This window comes from Semicossyphus pulcher, unplaced genomic scaffold (assembly GCF_022749685.1).
Source record: "Semicossyphus pulcher isolate SPU_LCO1_2020_fin unplaced genomic scaffold, fSemPul1.0.p SCAF_9, whole genome shotgun sequence".
NCBI classification, from domain to species: Eukaryota; Metazoa; Chordata; class Actinopteri; order Labriformes; family Labridae; genus Semicossyphus; species Semicossyphus pulcher.
In genome coordinates, this window is record NW_027211770.1 from 16,922,271 (window position 1) to 16,946,614 (window position 24,344).

The 24,344-nt window shown below is 41.8% G+C and overlaps 1 protein-coding gene across 1 annotated transcript in view; it reads right to left on the bottom strand.

Moving 5' to 3' along the window:
* Positions 1-2,921: 2,921 nt before the first annotated feature.
* The window catches only part of LOC138583582 (dynein axonemal heavy chain 11), a 35,968-nt gene continuing 14,545 nt past the window's right edge, over positions 2,922-24,344 (bottom strand). The window contains exons 45-82 of the mRNA XM_069655467.1: positions 23,682-23,855; positions 22,880-23,084; positions 22,472-22,637; positions 22,247-22,349; positions 21,460-21,699; positions 21,214-21,375; positions 20,906-21,099; positions 20,594-20,756; positions 20,099-20,250; positions 19,791-20,001; positions 18,744-18,905; positions 16,108-16,341; positions 15,783-15,929; positions 15,565-15,678; positions 15,336-15,479; positions 14,522-14,704; positions 14,316-14,417; positions 14,075-14,209; positions 12,684-12,857; positions 12,284-12,519; positions 12,033-12,155; positions 9,339-9,543; positions 9,044-9,208; positions 8,707-8,847; positions 8,422-8,592; positions 7,873-7,995; positions 7,588-7,781; positions 7,370-7,518; positions 7,159-7,286; positions 6,581-6,808; positions 6,297-6,488; positions 5,196-5,315; positions 4,215-4,457; positions 3,954-4,136; positions 3,762-3,877; positions 3,518-3,630; positions 3,281-3,421; positions 2,922-3,169 (exon numbers count right to left, since the gene is read on the bottom strand). Of these exons, the coding sequence (XP_069511568.1) occupies positions 2,922-3,169; positions 3,281-3,421; positions 3,518-3,630; positions 3,762-3,877; positions 3,954-4,136; positions 4,215-4,457; positions 5,196-5,315; positions 6,297-6,488; positions 6,581-6,808; positions 7,159-7,286; positions 7,370-7,518; positions 7,588-7,781; positions 7,873-7,995; positions 8,422-8,592; positions 8,707-8,847; positions 9,044-9,208; positions 9,339-9,543; positions 12,033-12,155; positions 12,284-12,519; positions 12,684-12,857; positions 14,075-14,209; positions 14,316-14,417; positions 14,522-14,704; positions 15,336-15,479; positions 15,565-15,678; positions 15,783-15,929; positions 16,108-16,341; positions 18,744-18,905; positions 19,791-20,001; positions 20,099-20,250; positions 20,594-20,756; positions 20,906-21,099; positions 21,214-21,375; positions 21,460-21,699; positions 22,247-22,349; positions 22,472-22,637; positions 22,880-23,084; positions 23,682-23,855 (6,384 nt within the window). The remainder of the gene's footprint in view (positions 3,170-3,280; positions 3,422-3,517; positions 3,631-3,761; positions 3,878-3,953; positions 4,137-4,214; positions 4,458-5,195; positions 5,316-6,296; positions 6,489-6,580; positions 6,809-7,158; positions 7,287-7,369; positions 7,519-7,587; positions 7,782-7,872; positions 7,996-8,421; positions 8,593-8,706; positions 8,848-9,043; positions 9,209-9,338; positions 9,544-12,032; positions 12,156-12,283; positions 12,520-12,683; positions 12,858-14,074; positions 14,210-14,315; positions 14,418-14,521; positions 14,705-15,335; positions 15,480-15,564; positions 15,679-15,782; positions 15,930-16,107; positions 16,342-18,743; positions 18,906-19,790; positions 20,002-20,098; positions 20,251-20,593; positions 20,757-20,905; positions 21,100-21,213; positions 21,376-21,459; positions 21,700-22,246; positions 22,350-22,471; positions 22,638-22,879; positions 23,085-23,681; positions 23,856-24,344) is intronic.

The window sequence follows — 24,344 nt, forward strand, 5'->3', positions numbered from 1 at the left end:
ACAAAAGTGAACAGACATTATTTTTATATCTGAAACATATTAAACAGACAGGATTCATAGAGGGTTTATCGTTTTAAAAAAGTGTTTTTTAGAAGCCATGAGCAACTCTTTTTAATTAATAACATGACACGCAGAAGGTGAACCGTTCAACACAGAAACAAGAGACAATCTAATATGCTCAATATGTGCAAACATTCAGGCACTTAATAGAAAGAAAAAAGCATGGACTGGCAGCTGGTCTGTGCCAATGTGTTGTAAGCTTAGCTTTATGCATATTTAGCACTATGCATATCTAAATTTCTCACTTTTTTTATTTTTTCACATCTAGTTGTTACTTTTCTGTGAAAGAAAGTATATTCATGCTAACTTATCTACATTAAATGGGTCTGTCTGCCCTCCTGTTAAAGCTCCTGTGAGGAACCTTTGGTTTGTGTTGATTTTGGCGCCCCCTGTGGACAAAGCCGTACCTCTCATCTCTTTGCTGATTTTGTGCTCTACATGCTTAAGTGGTGGTTTTTAACAAAAAATCTCATCCTTCTTCCTTTAACAGTCAAATGTATCACTCACTTTAAATTTTTGCCCTGGAAAATGTAATCAAAGCGTGCAGTTAATCGCTTCGTCTGACACCTACCCCTCGACGGCGGTTACAGGCGTTAAAAATAACAATATAGAAATAATCAATCTTGTCGCTGATGGTCTGGTTTGCTTTTGTAGGTCATGTAGAGTCATCACAATTAATTTCAGTCTGTTTCATAACCAGCGAAGAACTCCTCACAGGAGCTTTAAATTTCAGTCTCTGTCTCCAGTGAAGCATCGCTGCCCCTGTGTGGCTACAAAAGGTACTGATTCCATTCCGGTCCATTTTTTCAGAGAGATCAAAAGTATGTAGTTAATTGAAATATATTTGTTAATCACAAATAATAATTTTAATGCCATTATTTTTTGGTATATAAATTTTCTTACATACATAATTGTGTGCTAAATCAAGTTACCACAAGCAAGTTATAATACATGCACAATGCTTAGAAAGTAGGGCTGGGTCAATCGGGGCTAAGGGCTTTTTTCTTTTTGCCACAGGGACGCAAGTGAGGATTCATCAGGCCCTGACATCTAAATCAGTCTTTTAAAATAATACACAGGTTTTAGTAATATTCTCGTTCATATCGCAGTGCATGTAACTCAGCTATGTGTTCCATGTTCCTGTGAATTCAATGCTCTCAGTGTTTTACTTGATACTTCTTCACATAATCAGTGATTAAAGAATGTTCAAAATCTGCCATCCTTGTTACACTTTCTTAGATAACAAAGCCGTCAGTACACAATGTCTTTCTGGGGCACAGCGAGGCGGAGGTGTGACCCAGATGCCCTTGCTGCCTTTAACCAGGTGTCCTGCCTGGCCTTTAACATGACTATCTGTGGCACGACCCCCGCTGCGCCGAGGCCTCGCACCCTGCCATTTCCTCCCAAACACTGCCGACACTGTATCATTTCCCTGTCACCAAATGAGTGGCTAGCTGCCGCGGCGTGCTAATGAGAGGAAGAGAGGGCAGATGAAGAGAAAGTGCAGGAAACCGGTTCTTCATTTCCCCCCCAGTGCAATACAATACAATACACGGTTTGTCTGCAGCCGGAGAAATTAAGAGCAACACAGCTGTTATTAGTGTTGGAGAAAATCTCATTTGAGGAGATGAGTGTGCTGATTTCTATCAAAAAAATGTGGCTGTAATTTGTACATCATAAAGTCACTTGTTTATCTGAGCAGATGATATTGCACCTGCTTCTTAACATCGTAAAAGTTCCCACTCAGACAGACAAACAAGCTTGTTTTCTATGATACATTCAGCCTTGTTGTTACATCCCTCTGTTTGGCTGCTCAAAGTTGCATCTTTGCATCTTTTCTTCTTGTTGATTAAAAATGTGTCTGCTGTATGATTTTAACCTTGACTCCAGAGCTCCTGCAATGTGTTCCTGCATCTCTGACAAACAGGACACAAAGCACATGAATCAGTATATCTGCATAATCACAGTCAAACCTTAATCTGAACAACTTTACAATTAACCTCAATGAAACCAGTTAAAAAAGATAACATGTTAGATAAGCTGACTGTGTTTCTTTATAAAGGCTTTATTTGGTTGGTATTAAGTTAATCAGATGCTAACAGAGAGCGCAGACAGATAAAGGATGGGTAATCTAATGTGTTGCTTTCTCATAGAAAGCTATCAGTGTCTTTGAATAGGGTCCTCCAGCAGGCCGCGCCGGATGAATTACACTAGTCTGTTAGTATTCTGCCTCTGCCCTACAAAAGGTCAATGTCAAATGCACCTCATTTAAAAGTCAATAGCAACCATGCACATCATCTCCTGGGAATTCTGTCCGGGAACCCTCCAGACGGCATTGTGTATCATTCAGTTAGTAGAGGGCAGCCGGAGAGCTTTTTTAATCTTGACCTTCCAATAAAATATGCTCCCGATCCAGAATTACATGGTCGGAAATGGAGACATAAGCTCCCAACAAATCACGGCCTAGACTGAGCCCTCTCAAGGGAGAGGTTCAACAGTGTCGGGCACAGACACAACAGGTTCAGCGCTGGCTGAACATGCGTCTCCACGTCTTTGTTTGCAGTATCTTTTTATCTAAAACAAGAACACACTCAGATAATACAATGTCAGTATTGTCACATATGAACCGAACTGGATACAATGAGAGGAATACAAGATTAAAAGTGTATTATTGTGTCTGATGTGTTAGTAATTATAAGAAAACATGATTCAAAACTAAAGAATCGTGTTAAATGATTCAATACTTTTAAAAGTGGAGAAGAATACACCTCCTCCTTCCGACAAAGATCTGTTTTGAACACTGTTTGCTGAATAATATTAGTAAATATTATAAAACACTTTAAAGCAACTCTCCTAATGTCTCACACAGACAGCAGCAGCGCCACTCCGGCTACGATCCACTTGGCCGCGGGCTGTTTGGTCCGCAGGTGGAGGGTCCACACATATGTGGGCCCACGCTGCTTAGTGCGGTACACCGGACACTCGTAAGTATTCTTCAGCTCCTGCTCCTCTGCAGGCACAGCTCTGACGTACAGCACCGGCATGGCTGGGCTAAGATCCCTCAAGACCGCCTCAGAGAGGAGTCCAGACTGAGTGTCCCAGCGAGCTCCTGAGAGGGCAGAGGACATGCTGGTTTGATCGGTGATATTTACAAAAAAATACAGTCAAAAATCTGTGAAGCAGGAAAGAAGGAAGGTATAAGAGGTTTCATAATTCTGACCTTCCATGAAGAGTCCGTGAATGTAGGCCCCCTCCCGCGGTGGATGTCCAAAGTCGTCTTTCGTCTTCTTTGTTACGTCTGCAGTTAGAGTCATCTTGTCGAGAGGCCACTGATTCTTGCGAGCAATGCTCTGCAGCACAGCTGGGAAGAAAGGTTTGCATGTTAATATTTGTGGCGCAATTGTTTCACCTTTCCTCTAAATCATCTTTCTGGTTGGTTTTGGGATTGTGACCTCACCAGTGAGGAAAGACTGCGGGTTGAAGAGTCCTGAGAGCCAAACGACTGCAGGAAGAACCAAGTCCTGAGTCCAGCTGTCCAGCTCTCGACAGCTACTCATCAAGTCACTAAACCTATGAAATAAAAATAATAGCATGGTATATATTACTGTTGAAACCTTTACAACATGTCTGCATGACACTTTTCTTCACGCTTGGGGACATTTTTCAAATGTATTGACAGACTATTAAAAGTAAGACGTTACCATTGTGCCAGTGTTTTAGTGGAGGGATAGGCCAGTCTGGCCCAGGTATCTGGAACAGAGTCATTAAACAAGGCTGACTGCAGAGTCTCCATACTGGAGGAGATGGTGAGTTCTCCCTGTGGACACACATCCTCATTAATGCTACACAATCGTAGTGTTGAAATATTTAGAGTATATGACAGAGGACTGTACCTTCAGGCCGAGATCCAGCTCATTAAGGGACTTCCTTATTTCTGCTAGCAGCAGATTCATGCGCTCACACTCCTGCAAACAGACCTGAACATAGGGGCTTCTCTTTGTTGTCTTTGTGATGATCTCTGCCATGTTGTACTCCTCAGGAAGCCTTTCAAGGATATCTTCAATGACAGACTTGACCTGACGAACATAACATACAAGGTAAGGTTATGAATGTAGGTAAATTATCTTATTCCCAGCGTCCCTCTGCCTCCTCACCTTCTCCTCTGTGCTCTGAGCTGTCCCCTCTCCTCTGGACGAGTCCTGTGGCTGCAGCTCCAGCAGAGACCTGAGGAGGTTGTCTGATGTTACTGTGAGGCACTCCAGCTCAGCATTTGGATGGAGACCGTACAGAGTGGGGCTCTCAGATGGGAGATGTTCGTCTATATAACTGTGGTAACCACTGTAGTCCATGAACGGAGGGGCCAGGAAGCCAGGGCACAGAAAGAGCTCCCCTTCAAACTATGAATGAAACAGTGGAGAATCCCAGGATGAAAACACACAGCTCAAATAGTGATAATGAACATTCAAACCAAACCAGCCTCATAAACATCAGCAAAACTTAATGAAAGCAAATCTTAGCCTGTGATTTTTTAATCTAATATTGACAGCAGCAAATGTGCAAAACCCGTAGCTGCACTGATTGATGTCTGATTGTCTAAATCACTTCTCCTTTGAGGGAAAAGTGTCTGTTAGCTTGACAGGAAAGATAAAGAAAATATCCACTGAAACATCTATGAACTGAACAAATGCTAATGAGCAAAGTACTTAATAATCACCTCATTATGCTTATAGGTGATGGAGGTAAAGCAGAATACAAAGCAACGCAACGAGAGGTAATGTTACTTAGGTGAGGATGGAAAAATCAGCCATGGCAAAGACTCCAAGAGCGCTGTTGCAGTTTGGGTTTACATCCCAAGAGGGCACCCTTTACCTTAACAATCTCAAAAGAGCTTTTTAGATTTTCTCCTCTAGTTAGTTGAGTCAATTTAAATGTAAGCTGACTTTAGCCAGATTTAATTTGCAAATTAATAAGTAGGGATTTTAAAACCCACAAAACTACTATATACTACTACTACATACTACTATAATTCTACTATAAAAAAAACTCTAACTTCTCGTGTGGTGTGAAAACAAAAAGAAAAAAGAAAAAAATTGAATCGATTTTTCTCACAATTGTTAACATAAACACTGGCTCACCATTTTTGGATGCATGAACTCCTGCAGATAGGTCTTACACAGTCTCCTATCCCAGTCGTCAGTGATGTGTCCTCCGTACATGATCTCCCCAAAGAGATAACACAAGTCCTGCCAGGGCACCTGCATAGACTGGAATAAACATAGTATGTGAAAAATGTACTATTTAAAATATTAAAACCACAAACAACTGAGACTAACGTTAAGAAAATGATTTCCGGGATGTTAATAATATTTTAAGATATTCTCACAAAGTTTTCAGCACATTTAAAGTATCATTTATTTGTTCATCATTATACCAGGAACTGGGAGCAGTCACTCTATGATCTCTCCCCAGTGAGCTCTTTAACAATGATGAAAGTAGGAATATAACAGAATTATGTTTCTTTGCACACACTGATCTAATGCATGACAGAAGAGTCTTCTCCTCAGCGGGAGATTATGATCCGTGAGGGTGAAGGAGGAAAAAAAGAACCTGTGATTCATAACAAATTACAAAAGCTGGAGGTTCACAATCATTTGTACCTGTATTGTTTTGCAAATTGCTTCCTTCATCAGCTCTAATTGCAGTGATCACTTATGTAGCGTTGTGAACTGTCACATTGGCTGCATGTAATTACATTTAGGATTACGCTTCATTGCCCTCCTAATGAATTCTCTGTATACGCACATACAGGTTACTGTTTGGTTAACATAATGAAGGACATTCGTTTTTGGAGGGCAGAATACCTACCAGACATAATTGGTTGTGACCAGAGTAATAGGAGTTCTCGGAGGAATGCATTAAGAGTTGTGAGGGGTGCAGCACCCCAAGAATGGATTTTTTGTCTTCATGAAATAAAGCTAAATTATAGGTTGTGTATATGAGAAGAATGTGAAAAAGAAGAGAATGAATATTTCCCACAAATAACAGTGGAACAAAAGACTTCAATAAGTAATTGGGTACACTGTAATTCAACATCCTCAGTGTGACAATAACGCCACTGCAAACACCATTATCTTTATATAGTTACACAGCTTCAGAAAGTAGCAGTAAAAAACGAATACAAACTTTTATCAATATCAACACATGAATAAAAATGATGTTAATAGTTTTAAATATACTTTGCTGTTGGCCTCCAAGTAATTGTACAAGACGCTGGCTGAGATGGTGAGGTCTCCGGTGCTGAAGGGGTAGTTATGGTTCCACCCCTGGGGACCAAATTTACGGCGCTCCGTGACACAGGCGTGAAAGAAGCAGAGGGAGAAGAGCATCGAGTTGAACTCCTGCTCTCTGGAACACATTTCCAACGTGTCCTGAAAAGGAAGGGAGAGAGTAACAGATACAGATAACTGTGAATTCTGTGTTTAAAAAAATCATATCTTTAAGTATTTAAATTTAAACACACTTGGCTGAAGTTGTTCAGAGCTGCATGCAGACTGGCGCTCATGCCAGTGGGAGGCTCATTGGTGATTTTGATGGCGTTCTCCAGGATCCCTCTGGGGATGACATGCTGCTCAGCGCTTGGTGCTGGTTCTCCAGTGATGAACACTCTGTAGTTTGGGTGACTGTCAACCGCTGCCGTCTCCAGAAGAGCATCTAGAGCGGGCAGCCAGCGAGCCACCAGGTGCACATTCTGAACAAAGACGATTTTTAAAGATTACAAAAAGATTAGACAGATTATTATACAGGTTAATTAAAAGTTACATTTATGTTTATTTGTAAAAGATTCCTTTTAAAAAATACCTCTCTCTATGTTCTGAATCAATAAGAAAACCTCCAATGACTGTCTTGGCTGCAGGCTTCTCCTTTTAAAGGAGGCATTTACAGAGCTGATCTAGCCAATTATGGTTTTTATTGAACCAAATTGAGTTTATTTCTCTAGCTCGCGGGGTGAGATAATATCATTAGGCACATTACAGACTTACTAGAAGAGCAGCCTGATTCACTACAGTAGCCAATTTACTGAATAGAAATGCTTGCTACCTGCAGAATGACCCAGTGTCCAAGTTTAGAGGAATTCATCAGAACCCTCTCAGCCACCTCCTCCTGCCCCTGTCCTAGGGACACGTTGTGCAAAGTGCCCTGGTCAATGGAAAATCCCAGCTTCAATCCTGCACAGAAGGAACATTAACAATATTTATCCCTATCAAGTGATACAGGCGTGTGTGTAGACAACAAAATACACATGTAGTACCTAGTTTCTCGACATCTTTGAGTGGATCCACTCCAGGGGAGAGGATGAAGAACACGGGGGTTGATGGGTCACTGTCTTCATACAACTTGTCAAACTCCAGCCTGACAGCCTCCACATATTTTGCTCCCATGCTGTCCTCCACAAAGTTCCTGCAAGAAAAAAATGTTTAGTGATACAGAGTACCTACAATTACGAATGTAGACTGGTCATCTACATACCTTAACGTGTAGTTTATCCTATGAGGGCGGAGGGCTCGAAGGATGATGAGCTTCTGGAGGGAACTTTTGTTCTTCCAGTCCTGGGGAAGTCTTTCCTTCTCAGGACAGCTGGATTCAATGATCTTCCTCCAGCGCTTTGGTGAGCTCTCGACGTCTCTGTCCAGTCCACTGAAGTCCTCGATTATAGAGAGTGTCTATAAATAAAGCAATGGAAGTGCGTACAAAGGGTTGACATACTGAATAAAAATGTGACCACATATTGAATGTTGACAGACCGGACTGTACCTTGATGGCTCCCCAGGCATGAGGAGAGAGGAAGGACACAGGACTAACTTTTGCGGCCTCCACAGGGAAACGCAGCAGGAAGTCAAACTCCTCTGGATCAATCAGGCCCTGCTTGAGCAGAATCTGAGGGGAAGGACCAAGAGCACTTTGTAATGATCCATTTCGTATTGATCTCCTTCAATCATTTCCACAATAATTGAAAACTGCAACAGAACTCTGGCAAAGAGATTAGGTGAACTCGTACAGGCTGAATAATTGCCTCTGAATGTAAAATAGCTGTATGAAGGACAGCCTTCAGAGCAGCACAATTTTCTAAGATGAAAACAGTTGGCCCAATGACAGATAATTGCATTATGCCATCAGAACCAGCCCCCCTGTCAGAACCAACTGTCTGAACAGCAGCCAGGGGAGACGGTGTGAGAGGTAATCAATAGCAGCGTATGGTCCTGCTGACTGCTTTTAATTGAAGTTAATGTGGGGGCAGAAAAGTACTTTGATTGATGAGGATGACAGGAGGCCCCACCTTTGAGGCGGCCCTGAGTCCCTCACCTGGAAGGCAGTGTGTGACAAGAAGGTTAACTTGTCTCTCTCAAACAGGCCCTGGCTGGTGTACAGGAATACAGAATAGGTGATGGCCTCAGTGAGGGTGTGCACTCGGCTCCTCACGTCCTCGTCCCACTCTGCGCGCTCCATTGCTTTTTTAAACACAGAGTTAAAGCTCTGCAAGACAACCAAAAGCAGGACAGGGCTCTGATAAGAGACAGATACACACAGCCGAGACCGAACACAAAATCATGTGTGTCCCCTGCATCGTTTCAGGGGTAAAGGTGTCACCTTGAGAGAAAACTGGTACATGAGGTTAATCTTGCTGAGGTCGTTGATGATGAAGAAGAGGAGTGACGCTCTCTCAGCTGCTGGGCGGTATAGTTCTCGAGCCTCGTTGATCTTTGTCTCGTTCTCTCTGGCCTCCACCACCTGTGTGTTCCAAATGCACAACATGAGCTATTAGGCTCTCAGTCATGCTCCAAAACCCTCTCATTACACATACTCCTAACTACACATCATTTGCAGCTAATGCAATAAAATGAGGCTGCTGTGTGACATTCAAAGACACACACACTCGACTACAGCGGGACGACTGAGAGGAGCCCTGTGCATGTAGAAACCTCACCTTGTTCTGAATGTGAGCGGCTGTGGTTTTGGTGTTTTCCAGTTGCTCTACCAGAGAAATATCACCCAGAAAATTACCCTGCGCTGCAGAGAGGCGATTCAACAGGTCGTCCTCCAGCCTCTTGAGCTCAATCTTGAAGTGGTTCTGCTGTGTGGTCAGCTCCATCTGTGAGAAGTGCACAAAGCATTGTAGACTTCAAGATTTCTAATTATTACTAATCTCTTTAGAAAAAAATCACCAATCAAAATGCTTTAGTGTAGGTTTAACAGTTTACTTCTGTCAATAAGTACTTTACCTTTAGGGCCTCCAGGTCGGGCCTCTCCCGGGACACTACCTGTCCCAGCAGCTGTTCCTCCAGGCCCACAGGAGTCACTGTGAAGTTGATGAGGGTGGTCTGGGCCTGGAGCTCAGGAGGAAAATGTGGATTGGCCAACTTGGTGTGCAAGATGAGCTGAAAGTTACTGTTGTATTCACACTCCTTGCCCCCAATTCGAATGTACCTGGAAAACAGGATCAACAGGATCAGCATCAAACCTGCTCTCATTGTTTTTTTCTGTGCATTGAAAGTGTTCTTACATTAAAGATATCATCTCACAGAGTTTCATGTAAATAAATGTATTTTAAGTCACCATCTATCGCCGAATGAGGTAACATAATGGTGATTGAGTCGATGACCCACTGATGAAAGCCTTTATATCTGCAGTATATAGTATTATTACAGACTGGGTGTCTGTGGCGACATTCACAGAAAAAATCACAAGCAGCGCCCAGTTAGTGACGCGTTTTCCATCAGCCAGCAGTGGTTGGTCTGCCAGAGAGGGTAGGCGGAGCTAAGCGGCTGCTTTTCCGGTCTCTGCAAGTGTTGCGAGTAAACAGTAATCTACTATGGCTGAACAAACAAAGAAAAGATGGATGATTAAAGATACAACTTCAACAATAAGTGAAAATCCAAAGAAAATAAACAAACTCGACGCTCAGATAAAGACAAACTCTCTGGAAAGGAAAGTGACCGTCAGCGAGGAAAATCAAGAGTTACAACCGGAGCCAACGTCTGGTTATCTGGGAAGTATGCCCCCGAAATTGCCTTTCTCCATCAGATGCCGCCAAAGAGAACGAAAATGAGAACTTTGAGATTAATACTTTAACTTTTAAATTCAGGAAGTTGAACACTAATGAGCGTTTCCCTTAAAAGTTCAGTGCAGTTGATTTCAAAATAATTTTGACAATAAAAAAATCCTTTTCATAATAATGATGGTGTCAACAACAATAAATATGATCCAATAAAACATTTGAAGGCTGGCTGTTCAAAGCTTTCCAATGTCCATTTCAGCCCATCAACTTTTCTACAACTTCAAAGTGTTCAGGACTTCACTCTGGCTCCAGATGTCACTTGTACTGAAGAGAAATAAATCAGAAAAAATCAGAGAGATTATCACCACAGCAGCCAATATTTATCTCTTCCTGCATTTCAATTAAATTAGCGCTGGCTTGACGAACCTGGTGGCTTTTCATTTTTCTCTAATTACCCCTTGGATGTCAGGCAAGGCCCCAATTTTACGGCACAGGTTCCTCATGGCCTGGGTCTGGTTCAACTCTATATCTTCACAAGCCAGAATTAATGTACTATTGATAGAACCATTACTCCACCAAATTAAAGTCCTTGCTGATGGATTGGCTTGTAGTCTTCCGTCAGCCATGAAAGGAATAATTAGTATTCATTACTTCACACTCTACAACATTCCAATTATTAATGAACTTCAGCTGTGGATCCCCACCAGATCCATCATGGCTGCCCCAGCAGGTTGTATTAATCATCGACAGGAACAAGTGTGTGGGTCATCTACAAGAGATAAACTTATAATCAGATTTAGATGATGAATTGTTACGTCTGGATGGACAGGACTTCAGAAGAAGTTCAATGTACATGCACCAAATATTCAATATTCATGGTGGTACATGGATCAGAGGGAGAAAGACGTAACCATTTTTGAGGTGTACGTCAAAGCAGAATGTCAATATGTGGTATTTTATATTTATCCTGGAGGTGGTTGTTCCTTTTAGGACATTTTCTTCATTTGAGGGGATATTGGTAACTGAATAAAGGTGATTACAGAGCAGCTATTTTGGCACTGTTATATTTGCGAAGTGGATTACAGCGGGCAGCAGAGGTCATGTTTGAAAAAAAAAAAAGATTCATTAAATACATTTACTTCAAAATAAGTGCCGGTTTTATTGGCATGTATGAAAAACAGATTGTAAGAAGCATCAGTGATAAAGCCTAGACTATAATAGAATACTATAATAACATAAAACATTAAGATAATCCAGAAGCAAGGAATCATCATGGTAAGTATAAATCTGATTCAGTAATGATATTCTGTTTCCAAACAAATGCATGCAGACAAATCCCCGATCACCATTATGAAATCACCCAATCTGAATTGAGTTTGCCATAATGATGGAGGACCACTGAATCTAGTGAGTTACATGCCATCTCTTTGTGGCTGACAGGCGTCCTTATACATAACCATGACTGCCCTCAATTCAGCTTTTACACTGAGGCTCAGCTGTTCAATATTCATCACACCTAAAGAATATGAACACACAAATATACATCTATCACCCGTCTTGAGGGGCCAATCAATATGTTGGCCTCGGGGATTCAGAACACGCGCCGCAAATTCATTTATAATCTGAAGAGTGGGCAATAATAATGCATTCAGTCATGTCTTACTGGTGTTTCAGCGCTCAGTGAGATTCAACCATCTGGCAAATCTGCTCCTATTGTCCAACGACGCAGACAGTTGGACAAGTTGTGGGCATATCGACGTGTGCATCATCATGGATACTCAAACCGAACATTGATTTTTAAAAAGTGCATGCTAAATAGCCTCTACAAAATAAAGAAGCCGCAGCTGTAGAGCTGGTTTGATGCTCTTTGTTTGAATCTTTTATCTTTTAACAATTATGTTGCAGTTTCAGGACAAACCTTCCTCTTTTGATCGTGTTTCTTCCCAGCAGAGGCTCCAGGACTGGGTCGATCTTTTCTGGCAGATTTTCTATAAGAACCGTTTCACCACAGGCAAGGGCTTGTTCAATTACATCCAGATACCTGAGAAGAAAAAGCAGACAAATTCAAACTCTTATTTTACATGCACATTTTTTTTCCAGAAGCCCTTCCTGACTTGAAAAATAACAGTACATTATTATTGCAAACAGCCGATAGAAAGCCCCTCATACCCTCTCTGCCCCAGCTGCACCACCCTCAGCTCAGATCCAAGACGGTTTCGGATCCACTTGATGCCCTGCTGCTGAGGGTCAATGATGAGTAGCCAACGCTCACTGGTGGTCAGGATGGCAGCGTTTTCAGTGGACATCCTATCATTTGGCAGGCCCTGGTTATGCCAGGCAGCCACAGTGGCATCATCTGTAAGCATGAGGACTGGATCCAGGCCGTCTGTCAGGGGTACAGAGACCTGGAACAGAAAACAAGGAATGATGTCACTCTAGTTTGTGCGCTGGGAGCAGCCTGATGGGCTCCAGTTCATAGGCTCCGCTGTGGCTGTTTGTAGAAAACAATTTTACTTTCCTAACAACTGCAATCTAATCAACACAAAGTCTGTTGCAAAACTGGCTTTACCTTCTGAGACCGAAGGAAAGGGATCCATGCGTTGTTAAGGAGCTCCACACGGTACTGCCTGGTAAAGTAACCCATGTAGGAGACGAATGCTGAAGTGATGAGAACGTCACCACACAGTGTTTTCTGTTGCTTTTCATACTGAACAATAGCCTGGGACCAGCGCTCCTTCTCCAACTGAAACACACACAGAGCGGGCATTAATAATATTTCAAAAGAGGCACAAACCCTCCTTTACAGGGGGAGCGCTTGTGGCTAATCTCGAGACAGTTTAAACCAAAGAGGTAAAGAAATATCTGGAACTTCCCGCTCCTTTTATTGTTTCAGCTAAGAAGATGTAGCAGTAAAGCATACAACTGCATTTCCCTGAGAGAGCTCTGGAAGTTTGGCTGTAGATTCACTCAGCATCAATTTTGCATTAATTTCAACCTTCAATACTATGACTGTGACAGCACTACAACGATAAATCATGCACGGCATTTTCTTACAAGGGGCCGTGGATCCAGAATATGTCACATAATAAATTCTCAGACAGTTAAAAATCACTATAATTTTACTCTAATGCATTATGGATTGCCTGTAATATCACTCAGTCTAGGGAGACATTGTTAATTTCCAACAGCTGTTGAGGCTTTGAGGTAAGTTAATGATTAAATATAGACGGCCTGATTTATTAGTCTGAACACTATTGCTTCCAGGTCAATGCCATAAAGACAAAACATTTATCTTGATATGCTTAAAAGCCAAGCTGTTTCATGCAAACCACATTTATTTTCTGGAATAAGAAAGTCGAACTTATAAAATGGCCTCTGAAATGCCCATCTTTTATTTCAGATTAGCATCCATAAGGATAACAGATGCTGTTTCTGGAAAAAGGCATATACAGGAATGTTAACGTTACATACAATATGCAACAAAAACACGTATTTAAATAAAAAAACTATTTTCCACCTCAGACAAGCTAAAGATTGTGCAAGTAAACAAGCAAAGAAATGTGCAAACACACACAGAAAACACACACACACAACCTGTCTTCAGCACAGACAGAGAGCAGTGTTAGTGTAGTGTTCCTGCCATCTCCCTTCCTTTCTCCATTTGGAAACCGTTCAGCCCGCCACTTGCCCAGTTCAGCCATGCGTTTTCTGTGGTCCAGCCCTGTCTACCTGTCTCACAAGTCGCCAGTATGCTGCTGGGCCAGGCTGTAAAATCTCCCTCTGCCTGATCCACTCACACAACCATCAGGAAATCCTGCCAGGACATAACAACTCCTAGTCCAGATTACTGATGCAGTTTGATCACCAGCCCCTGTCCACGCATGCCTCCAGCAGGCAGTTTACCTTATGTCAGGTCAGCCACAATGACACCAACAAACTCCTCTGTCTCTCCTTGTTTACCTCTAAGCCCTTGACTAGTCGGTTGGCCAGCTCTATGGTCTGGTTGGTGCGCGTCACCTCCTCCTGACAGCTGATTTTCTCAGCCGTAGCCCTTTCAAACTGAGCTGTGAGGCTCTGGAGGCTGGTATCAAGGTCCTAAAGATGCAAACCAAAGGAAGCCATGGAAACAAGTCAGCATTAAGAATCTAGCTTTTAGACTTAGGGACTTAATAAAGTATAATAATAACAACTTTGCACTCACCAGCAATTTCTTTTGAACTGCTAACATTTTGGCTGTAGCTGTTTCTAGTTCTGCATTAGCCTGTGATAATGCATGCCTCTTTGGAATGACCTCACAGTAAATCTGCAAAGAGAGAAGTATACTTGAACCTTTTTGCACAAAGTATAAGAAAATGTAAAGATGTTTATTATAACAACAACATACAGTATGTGAAGGCATTGCCTGACCTCATAGTATCTGACAATGTTAATAGTCCAGGCGCAGAGACCAGCTGCAGCTGTAGATTTGGTCCGAACTAGATCTGGGTGGAACTCCGGCTTTCTCAGATACTCTTGTTTCACCACAGACAAACAGGACTCAGGGATGTGCTCCTTGTCATAGGACATCAGGGCTTGCAGGAAAACATCCACCTGACAGGCATAAACACAAAACACACACACAAAAAAGGGGCAACATTAATACCTCACACACTCATTTCAGGCTGATACTAAAATAAGGTGATGTTAGAAATATTGTCCTTATTAATAAAACATTATAATGAAAAAAAGACAAATTCCAATATATAATAAGTTTTAAACAGCTGTCATTTCTGTTCTTATTTGCAAATTTTTAATGTAATTGTTGAAACAATTCTTAATGATTACTTAGTTTGATACTAAAAAAACTTCTTACTGTCTCATACTGACAAACAGCAGTGGTCTAGTGGTATTTAAGAGGCATGTATAAGACATATATTCATTTTAACTCATTAAATAAAAACACATTTACAAACATACAAAATCAAAATGCTAAACGATACTTTTGCAACAGAGAGCTGTGAGCCTTTTATAAAACAAATACATCCTTTAACAGCCGCTCTTGCATTAATAACAGCTAAAGGTTGAGACACACTCGCTCCCCTCCCGAGTGAGCATATTCATAGAGCCATCCAGCTGTAATGTGAGCTTTGGAGAGATGCTGGGCAGGGCCAGGGTCAAGGCCTACACACAAATTAGATTGGCATTAATCAGGCAGATGTGATTGACATGATGACAGCTTAACCTTGCCCATGAAGGCCCGCGCCGCCTTCCAGCTCCGATCCTTAGGCACTCGGCCGCGGGGAGCCAGCAGGACCATCACAGCTGCTGCTACATTGATCACTGCAGGCGGAGGGTTCGGAAAGGCCTTCAGCTCTGTGAGATTCACCTAAAAAAAAACATAAAAATGACACACAAACTTTAGGATGAGCGAGGAATTGATGAATTTTGTCCAGATTGATAAAATGATGCACCTTGTTGAGGGTGTGCAGTGCTGCTGTGGCAGCTGTCAGTGACGGCTCTGCCTTTGCCAGGTCATTTTCACAATCTTTCTGTTTGACTGAGACTTCCGCCTGGATGACGGCCACCTGTACAACGCAACCATAATTTATTAAATCACAAGACAAATGCATGTCGTGAATGGTGCGATATGAAGAACGTACTCCCAAAAGGTGCATGAAAAACCTCTCACCTTTTGTGCCTCGACATCTGCAGCCTCCCTCTTGCTGCTAACCTTCTCAGTCTGCAGTCCAATCTTTGTAATTAGAGCCTCAATTTTCTGCTTTTTAAAGGTCAGCTCGGATTCCTGGGATGCCAATTTAGCTTTTAGATCCTCAACCTAAAATGGAGAAAAAAATATAACACGTATTTCAATGTGTAATATACTTAATGTCAGGGAAAGGCCCAAACTGTTAACATTTAACACTAATACTATTCCTAATTTTTTCTACCTTAACCTTGTAGCTCAAACCAAACCCTAACATTAGCCCCCAACTGTATTTAATAAAGACGCCTACCTGAGCGGCAGTGGTTTGGAGTTTCTGAAGGCCGCTGTCAAGCCGGTTCATCTTGTGCTGAAGCTGAGCCCGGCTCTTCTCCAGAAGGTTCCTGTACAGGGTGATTTGCTGGAGAAAGCTCTTGGGGGTGGTGTAATTGTACCTCTTCTCATTGCGGCGGTATTTTTCACTTGCCTGGTTGACACTGGTGTGAACGTAGGCCATGAAAAGACTGATGGATTCCTGGACGGCAGGCTGTAAAAATAAGCAGACAAGGGGGGAGAGGGGAGAGCACGGCGAGCTGGATTGAGTAGAGTTTAACATCCCCAACCTGATGGGGACTGAAATATTATCTTCATAAATTTTGAATTCATCTACAAGTTTTGCCGTCGTACTCGGCTGGCCCTGACTTACTCAATCTGAAATTTAGGTGCAGCTAGCAGGAATGATTAGGCTTTGAAACCTCTGTGAAAATAATGTGTTTAGACCACTGACATGCAGCTTGTAAAACATGCACCCTGTTTACATTATCTCTGATGCCCTCCAACTTTGCAAACACTATCTACAGCGGCTGTTGTACTACATTCAAAGTAGGTATTCATCATATGGAGCTCAATGACACAGAGCCTCTATTAATCACACTGTTAGCGATCAATTAAAGCAAAAACAAATGAGCAGAGAATACAAGGATCAAACCTAACCATAACTCACAAAAAGCCATTGTTAATGATCATGAAAAAAATCATTATTAATTAAGATCTGACATAATGCTTTTTGACAAAGCGCGCTATGTGCAGTTGAGACGCGAGAGAAGTTCTCATTGATTGGCCGTCTGTGACAGCGATGAGTGGGATGTGCATTTCTAACTTTAAACAAATGATCATTTCATTTCTTGTTTCCCTGCCTCTTTAAAAAGACAAACAGTCATTAGTGGCTTTAATGATGCAGTAATGTCTCTCGCATTGTTTCAACTTTTAGCTTTTTATATTGTCATTAGTTAAAAATCCTTTCCATCCCATCTGAACACAAAAAATGAATTATTTATTCCACATGTCCTCCTCCAAGTACCTTTATATTAATATAAACTTATTGCTGCTAAAGATGAAACTACAAACTTACAATCATTTTCTCTATTAATTAATTATTTGACCAGCAGTCTGAAACCCAAAGAAGCTCTCGTCTAAGTTATCTTTGAAGCTGAAACCAGCAAATTTTCAACAATAAAAATAGTGACTTATTAGTAGGTTAGTTTTCTTTCAATTGACTGATTATTTAATTTATGTGAAATGTCAAGAAATGACACTGACTGCTTGAACTGTTTGCATATCACCAATGAATCAGATTCTATCCACTCATGTTGTTTAACGTTGTCTGTGTTGTATGCTTTTATCACAAACTAGTATGTTGTTAACTATTGTGCCTATTGAATTGTTTTAGGATGCCAACAACATCTGGCAAAAGGGACTACCGATGAAAACTTTCAGCTAACTCGGCTGCATTTACATTTTGTTTGAATGTTGATTAATGTACACTGTCCATCCATCCATTATCTATGCCACTTATCCTGTTCAGGGTCATGGGGGTCTGGGTCCAGCTGTCATTGGGCGAAAGGCGGGGTACACCCTGGACTGGTCGCCAGTCAATCACAGGGCTGACACAGAGACAGACAAACTTTCGCACTCACACCCACACCTGAGGGCAATTTAGAGTCACCAATGAACCTAACGAGCATGTCTTTGGACTGTGGGAGGAAGCCGGAGACCCCGGAGAGAACCCACACATGCACAGGGAGAATATGCAAACTCCACACAGAAAGGCCCACTTTGTCCAAACTGGGGTTTGAACCAGTGAACTGGTGAGGCAACAGCGCTAACCACCGCACCACCGTGCAGCCCCATGTACATTGTCCCTTTTGTTAAAATAAACTATTTATTGATTAATTAAATAATCATTGCAGCTCTAACTACTCAACCCATGTTGGATACTGGCCTACTAAAGCTGCTACAACCGTCCGCCTCCTACCTCGTATAATATTAATGCTGAAGCAGCCTCAACTACTTTATCATATTAATGCTTTAATAACATTACAGCTACTATAACGAGACATGTTTTTGCTACACCTGAACTTCAACACACAGACAGATGTACGCAGTGGAAAGTAATAGTCTGGCACATGTTCACATATGTGATGACACTCTCCTGGTTGTGACAGCTGTGCCTCCTCAGAGGGTCGTTATGTGCTTAATCACTCTTCTCTCATTAACATAAATGATTCTGGGTTGTGATCGTTCCACTGCTATGATGGAAAACAATGATATGCCTGCACTCACTGTGAGTCTCCAGGCATGTGTTCAGCAATTTGTCACCACCTCAGCTGAGAACTAATGATGAGGGATCTATGGAGAAGTTAATCCAGCTGCACAGTAGTAATTAGAAGGTGTTCATTAAAGTCTAACTCAGTCTGGAATAAGGGGGTACATGACAAACCAAGGGGAGATACTCCACTGTATGTCACACCTATAGATGATTCTCTGACAGCTAATACTGCTATTTGTAAAAACATTACATGAGTTACACGTGTGTGGCGGAAAGCAGGGAGCCACAAACGTTGCTACTAGGATGAGAGAGGTAGGGAGATGAAGTACTTTGGTCCTGACCTCAATGCCTTCAATCTCTTGCATGAACCTGTGGCTGACCGACTGCAGAGCTTCTGGGGTCCAAGGATGAAACCAGTCAATGGTGGTGCATTGGACGAGAGCAGGGAAACGACGGGCTCTAACACGAAGGGTGCTGCCCACCGGAGACAAACACAGCACCACCTACAAGGAAAGAAGCAGGGAAACAAACAGTCACCTTATCACACATACATAAACAGGTTTATACAAAGGTGCATGCCCGTACTTGACTATGACAAGATATACAGCCAAGAGCACGAAGGAAAATCAACACAGGTCATAGATAGCGCAGATGCATCCAAAAGGGAAACCATAACTGGCAGCCGTCTGTGCCCCCACTTCCCTCGCCTTGGCATGAGGACAGGCAGCCACATTCCCTGTTGGCCGGAGCAGACGGTGACGCTACCAGAGGCCCTGGCACAAAGCTTAGCTGGATGGCATGCATGTATACTGAGACAAGAATTTCCTTCCTTTTAACCCCCCAGTTCATCTGGCTCTGTTAATTCAGCATGTCAAACATATTTAATAACACTAAACAGCAGCTGTGCATGTTGTCATAAATCAACTTGAACCACAATGATCTGATTTGTGCAGGTCGTATTTTGTGTCTCCACTTCAAGAGTTAATCGAATTATTTTTGGAGGTAGGCAAGTGAAAAACCAAGCAGCCAACAGACAAGCTGCGGCTGAGGCAAGATAAAATAAGTAATGATTCCAGCTAAATGTTGATCCAAAAATAATGAATATAATCATTGTGTTCAAGTTGGTTCACGAAGAATCTCTTTAAGTGTCAACATTATTTTTCTTAAGGCTACTGTTAATTATGCTGCTTTCATGTTTCACTAAGACTCAAAACATTATGATAATCAAATAAACACAACTCTTGCTTTTAGTATCTAAACAAGGCATTTTGTAGTTAAAAGGTTTTATCTTAAAAGACACAAAAGCTTGAGAAGAAACAATAAGATGTAAACAGAAAGTACACAACTTAAACATTATCACATTTCTTTAGAGAAAATAAATATTAGACCTTGAGCTGTAGTCGAACTCGGTCTGTAAAAAATCTCCAGCAGTTTTCCCTGCTGTCCAGCAGTCCGATGGCTTTGACCTCTGCCTTCACACCTGACACGATACCTTCAATCTCCTCCTCACTGAAGAGCTCAGGAATTTCTCCTGGAGGGAAAGGCAAAGCGATAATCACAGATTGATGAGGTGTTGAGCTCTTCATATATTCAGAATAACTTTGGAGACTGAATAGCTTTGATACTTGATGGTGTACATCAATGAAAAAAATCTACAACTATGATGACAGCAGGTATATATATCTCAGGTAGACACAGCATGATAATTGGACTTAGGCTCCGACCTGATGCCAGCAAGTCGTTGATAATGACCAGAAACCGCTCATCAGGTATCTGTGCATCAGTCAGCAGCAGAGCCACTCGCTGGTTCTTCACTCCAGTCTTTAGGAACAAACCTGCCAGATCCATCTGAAAATAAACACACATGCAATGAACAGACAATAATTGTACAATGTTCACAGTGGAGAACCAACAACAATCAATAATGTAGCTCAAGTCCCATGATAAGGCCTCGATTATTTAATAGGCTATTTAATGATTCAATTGACAAACTTGCTTCATCAATAAGATATTGAAACATTTTGTAAATAGTATCTGACAAGTATTCCCTGCGTCAGTGGAGAAGCTGAACACAACTGAATTACATCGACATCCTTTCTGAAGCCAGAAGAGAGATTGTTCCTACAAGCATGTCACTCAAATGTCTCAATTTTCTGTTAGGATGTAATCTATTAACTACATTCATATTTACCTTGAGGTCCTGGATACTGTACCCCTTACTCAGAGTGATTTGGAAGACTTCCACAGAGGATATGTAGGCAGCCAGACGAGTCAGGCTCTGCTTCCCGCTGCCCCCGACCCCAACCAGTAAGCCATGACCCCTTGGTGACTCCAGGATACGACTGATGTGACAGCTGGTAACAACACAGTCTTTGTTATGTTATGAAACATCTCCATCCAACCAAAACCTTACACATCAGGAACGATTTGAAAGGCAACTATTTAATTAGGTTTTCTATGCTCATTTTATTTATCATACAAATGCGGGGTCCAGCTAACTTACACATGTTGCATGGCATCTTCAAACAGCACCAGATTCATGGCTGCATTGAGCTCATTGTAGCTCTCTAGGGCATCTGTGAGGACGGACTTGAGCGCAGACCAGTCACTAACAGGAGTATAGGAGGCTTCATCACCTCTTTGGGCAAAGTGGCAGTAGAGGAGGGGCTGCTTTGTCACCTCTTTGTCCTCCAGTCCCTGGAAGAGGACAAGCATAATAAATCATTAAAATCCTTCAGTCAGTGTTGTCATCGGAAGGTGAAGAACCGCAATTTATACTGTTTACACTATTTATCAGACTCTGTGTTGCACCTCAAAGCATTCATGCACAGTCTCCATCTGGAGCCTCCGGAAGAGCCGCAGGTCCGTGACATCTACCAGTCTGTCTGCGTACACTCTGCAGGACTCGTGGAGCCACAACAGTGCCAGGTCAGTGCTCTCTTTCACACTCTCAGGCCCAGCAAAGAGGATGCCCTGAGTTACACAGATAATCACATGAATAATTCATTTCTCATTCAAAAGTCCAACTGCAAAAAAATCTCTGACAATCAGCATTACCTGAAAGACGTTAGACAGGTCCCGTAAATTAAACATGTAGTGGAATTTGACGGCTGTGGGCAGAAAGCTGTGCAGCATCTTGTGATGAAGACTTATGGCAGCTTTGATCACGGCCGCAGCGCTCCTCTGAACTGGCGGGCTAAAGCGCTTCTGCGTCAGGTGGCCACACAGGATCGGACTGAAGATAGACACCAGGGCCTCAGATGAAGGAAAGTTCACAGCAAACATTGAGAAATGTCTCTGTGGAGAGCAAAGGTACAACCGAAGATCAGAAGATATGAAAGTAGTTGGAATTCAAAATATTTTTTCTGGGTATATGTATTTAAACTTCACATCACAGGGTACACTTTGGTTGTAGCAGTGGCTGCGAGTATATAATGTAATAATTCCTCATGATGCTACTACATCTGTTATAAGGTCTATTAATGCTCCAAATCAGACAGGAGACTTAAGATCGATTTCCTTGTGGCGTGTTATTGCTGAAGATTCAAATTTCCATGCTGTTTTTGTGCAACTTAGTAATTGAAGTTTCTAAAGATAAAGATTCACTGTAAGATGCTGTAAGATTTACAGCATTTTGGATTGATAACGTTCCTCTATCAAAAGGAGCTTTAAAGTAGCCTGATCTTTGCACTAAATCACACACTTTTCAATCTGTACTTACTTAAAACTATACCGAAATTTAATCCTTTTCTAACCGTGTAAAAAGGTCAAGTAAATTGCAAAACATGTAACAAAATGCTTCTTTAACCAAACATCAGAAAATAAGATTTAAGGGCAATGTAACCTGTAGTCTTGGGTTGATATTGAAGCTCCCGGCAGTTGGATTCATACAGGCAACAAACTGTGTGTTGTGTATTTCTTTCAGGGTCAGTTTCTGTCTGTCATACCTGCAGAGAGGTTTAATCAGCTGAGCACACTGTAGGTTGGCAGAATGAACTGTTTCATGCTGTGACATAAGACTCAAACTCATAATTAAAAAAGTAGTACTAGGTCTGCAGTGTCTTCTCACCAGTGACCATAATCCAGATGCTGCCGTATGAGCGTGTGCGGCTGCACGGTTCCAAAACTGTCGACAGCCGGCATGTTCAAATCATCTATAAAGTAGATCATCTTCCTGTTGCCTACAGGGGAGTAGCTTCTGCCTGCTCTTTTCTCTAATGATCGCTCCAATATCCCTATGAGAATGTCACAAAACAACAACAACAAAAGAATCAACCAAAGCAGGTGCCTAACACAAACAGGACAAGGTATGAGTGTTTCAAAAGGGCTAGAATAATCGTCCCTGACTTAAATCAACTTTGAAAAGTGAGTTTTCTCTCCTTCCACCCTCTCTGAATCTGGACATTACCAGCAGATGGTGCTACAGTTTACATGATGTGCTTAGCGTGCTTCAGAACAATCAAAAATCCACACTAACCCTGCAGCGCAAGGGAGGTAGTGTAGTAGTTGAAGGGTATTTTTGTAGTCATGTAACTCTCTGGCAGACAGTCTAACTTGCTCCTGACGAGTGCAGTCTTTCCCACTCCAGCATTCCCCACAAGCATCACAGGCTGTCTCCTCTCCAGCAACAAGTCCATGAAGTAGCGAAGACACACAGTCTCTGCTGTGTGTACCAGAACAGCCTGCAATCATAGAACCAGCAGGAAGACAGGGAACAGAAACATACATAGTTATTATGGCTTTCTTTGAGAGTGATTTATTGACAGACATGTGTTCAGTGAATTGTATGTGATTTATAATTTCTTGTATTTCCCCAGAACACTACAACAATTCTGTCATAATAGCATCATTTGCTCGGAACAAAACCCTACTAATTACAGCTCAGCAAGAGCCTTTGGAGCATTCACAGCTGTATGCAGGAGCATAAAGAAAGACAATAGCGCGTGGGTGATAGCTCAAGCCTTGTTGCTCATGCCTTCACCCCCACACAGTCTGGTATGGGGTGTAGTAGATGGTAATCATACACAGTGGAAAGCCTATCATCCAGTCTTGCACCCCTGCCATAACCTTATGATTTGACTCTGCCCTCTCTCATTATGTTCAATGAGTCTTACATATATCTTTATATGACTGTATTGTTCATTTTTGGTTATTTTTCTTCAATAATGTTGCTTTTTCTGATTGTGATTATTTGTCAAACTACTTTGAAAAGTGTGTGTTTCTGAAGTTACATGAAGGCTCCCTCGCTGCTGTGTTCATAGCAGCTCATATGTTCTTACCTGTAACGGTGTATTAGTTTCCATTTCAAATGTGGGCACAGTTTCACTCCAGGGCACAAACCGTTTGGTTTGAGGGTCAAGGTAGTAGTCAAACACTGTCCCCTGTGCTGGTAGCTTCACTGTCTTCATTTCTTTGGTCCACCACTGACTGAACTCTACCCGGTAATCATAGAGCTGAGGAAATCATGGACGATATAATATCGAGCATTAATTCATATCATTTCAATAGACAACCCCATCATTATTCCAAATGACTGACAGTTAAACTTATATTATTCTCGATCACTTGACACTCTTGATATGTCTCTCAACAAAAGGCACCATGCGGTCCGTCACCCTGTATTTAAACCTTTATGACTGAAGAACAAAGACGACGCCCGGGGTGAGTGTAGAGATAACTTAGTGTAATATGACCAGGAGTATTCACAAAGAATATAATAACATCATTTAACAGTCTTTGATGTTGGCCACCAAATTAAAGACACATTAATTCTTTCAAATTTCTTTCAAGGAAGAATTTAATAATGATCCTTAATAGCACGAGTTGAAACACAAACACTTCTGCATATTACTATATTTTTATGTCAAAACTCAGGCGCTCAAACTGCCCTGATTGTTCATTTTATCAGTTGATATGAAAAAAAAAATTCTATACTCAACAGT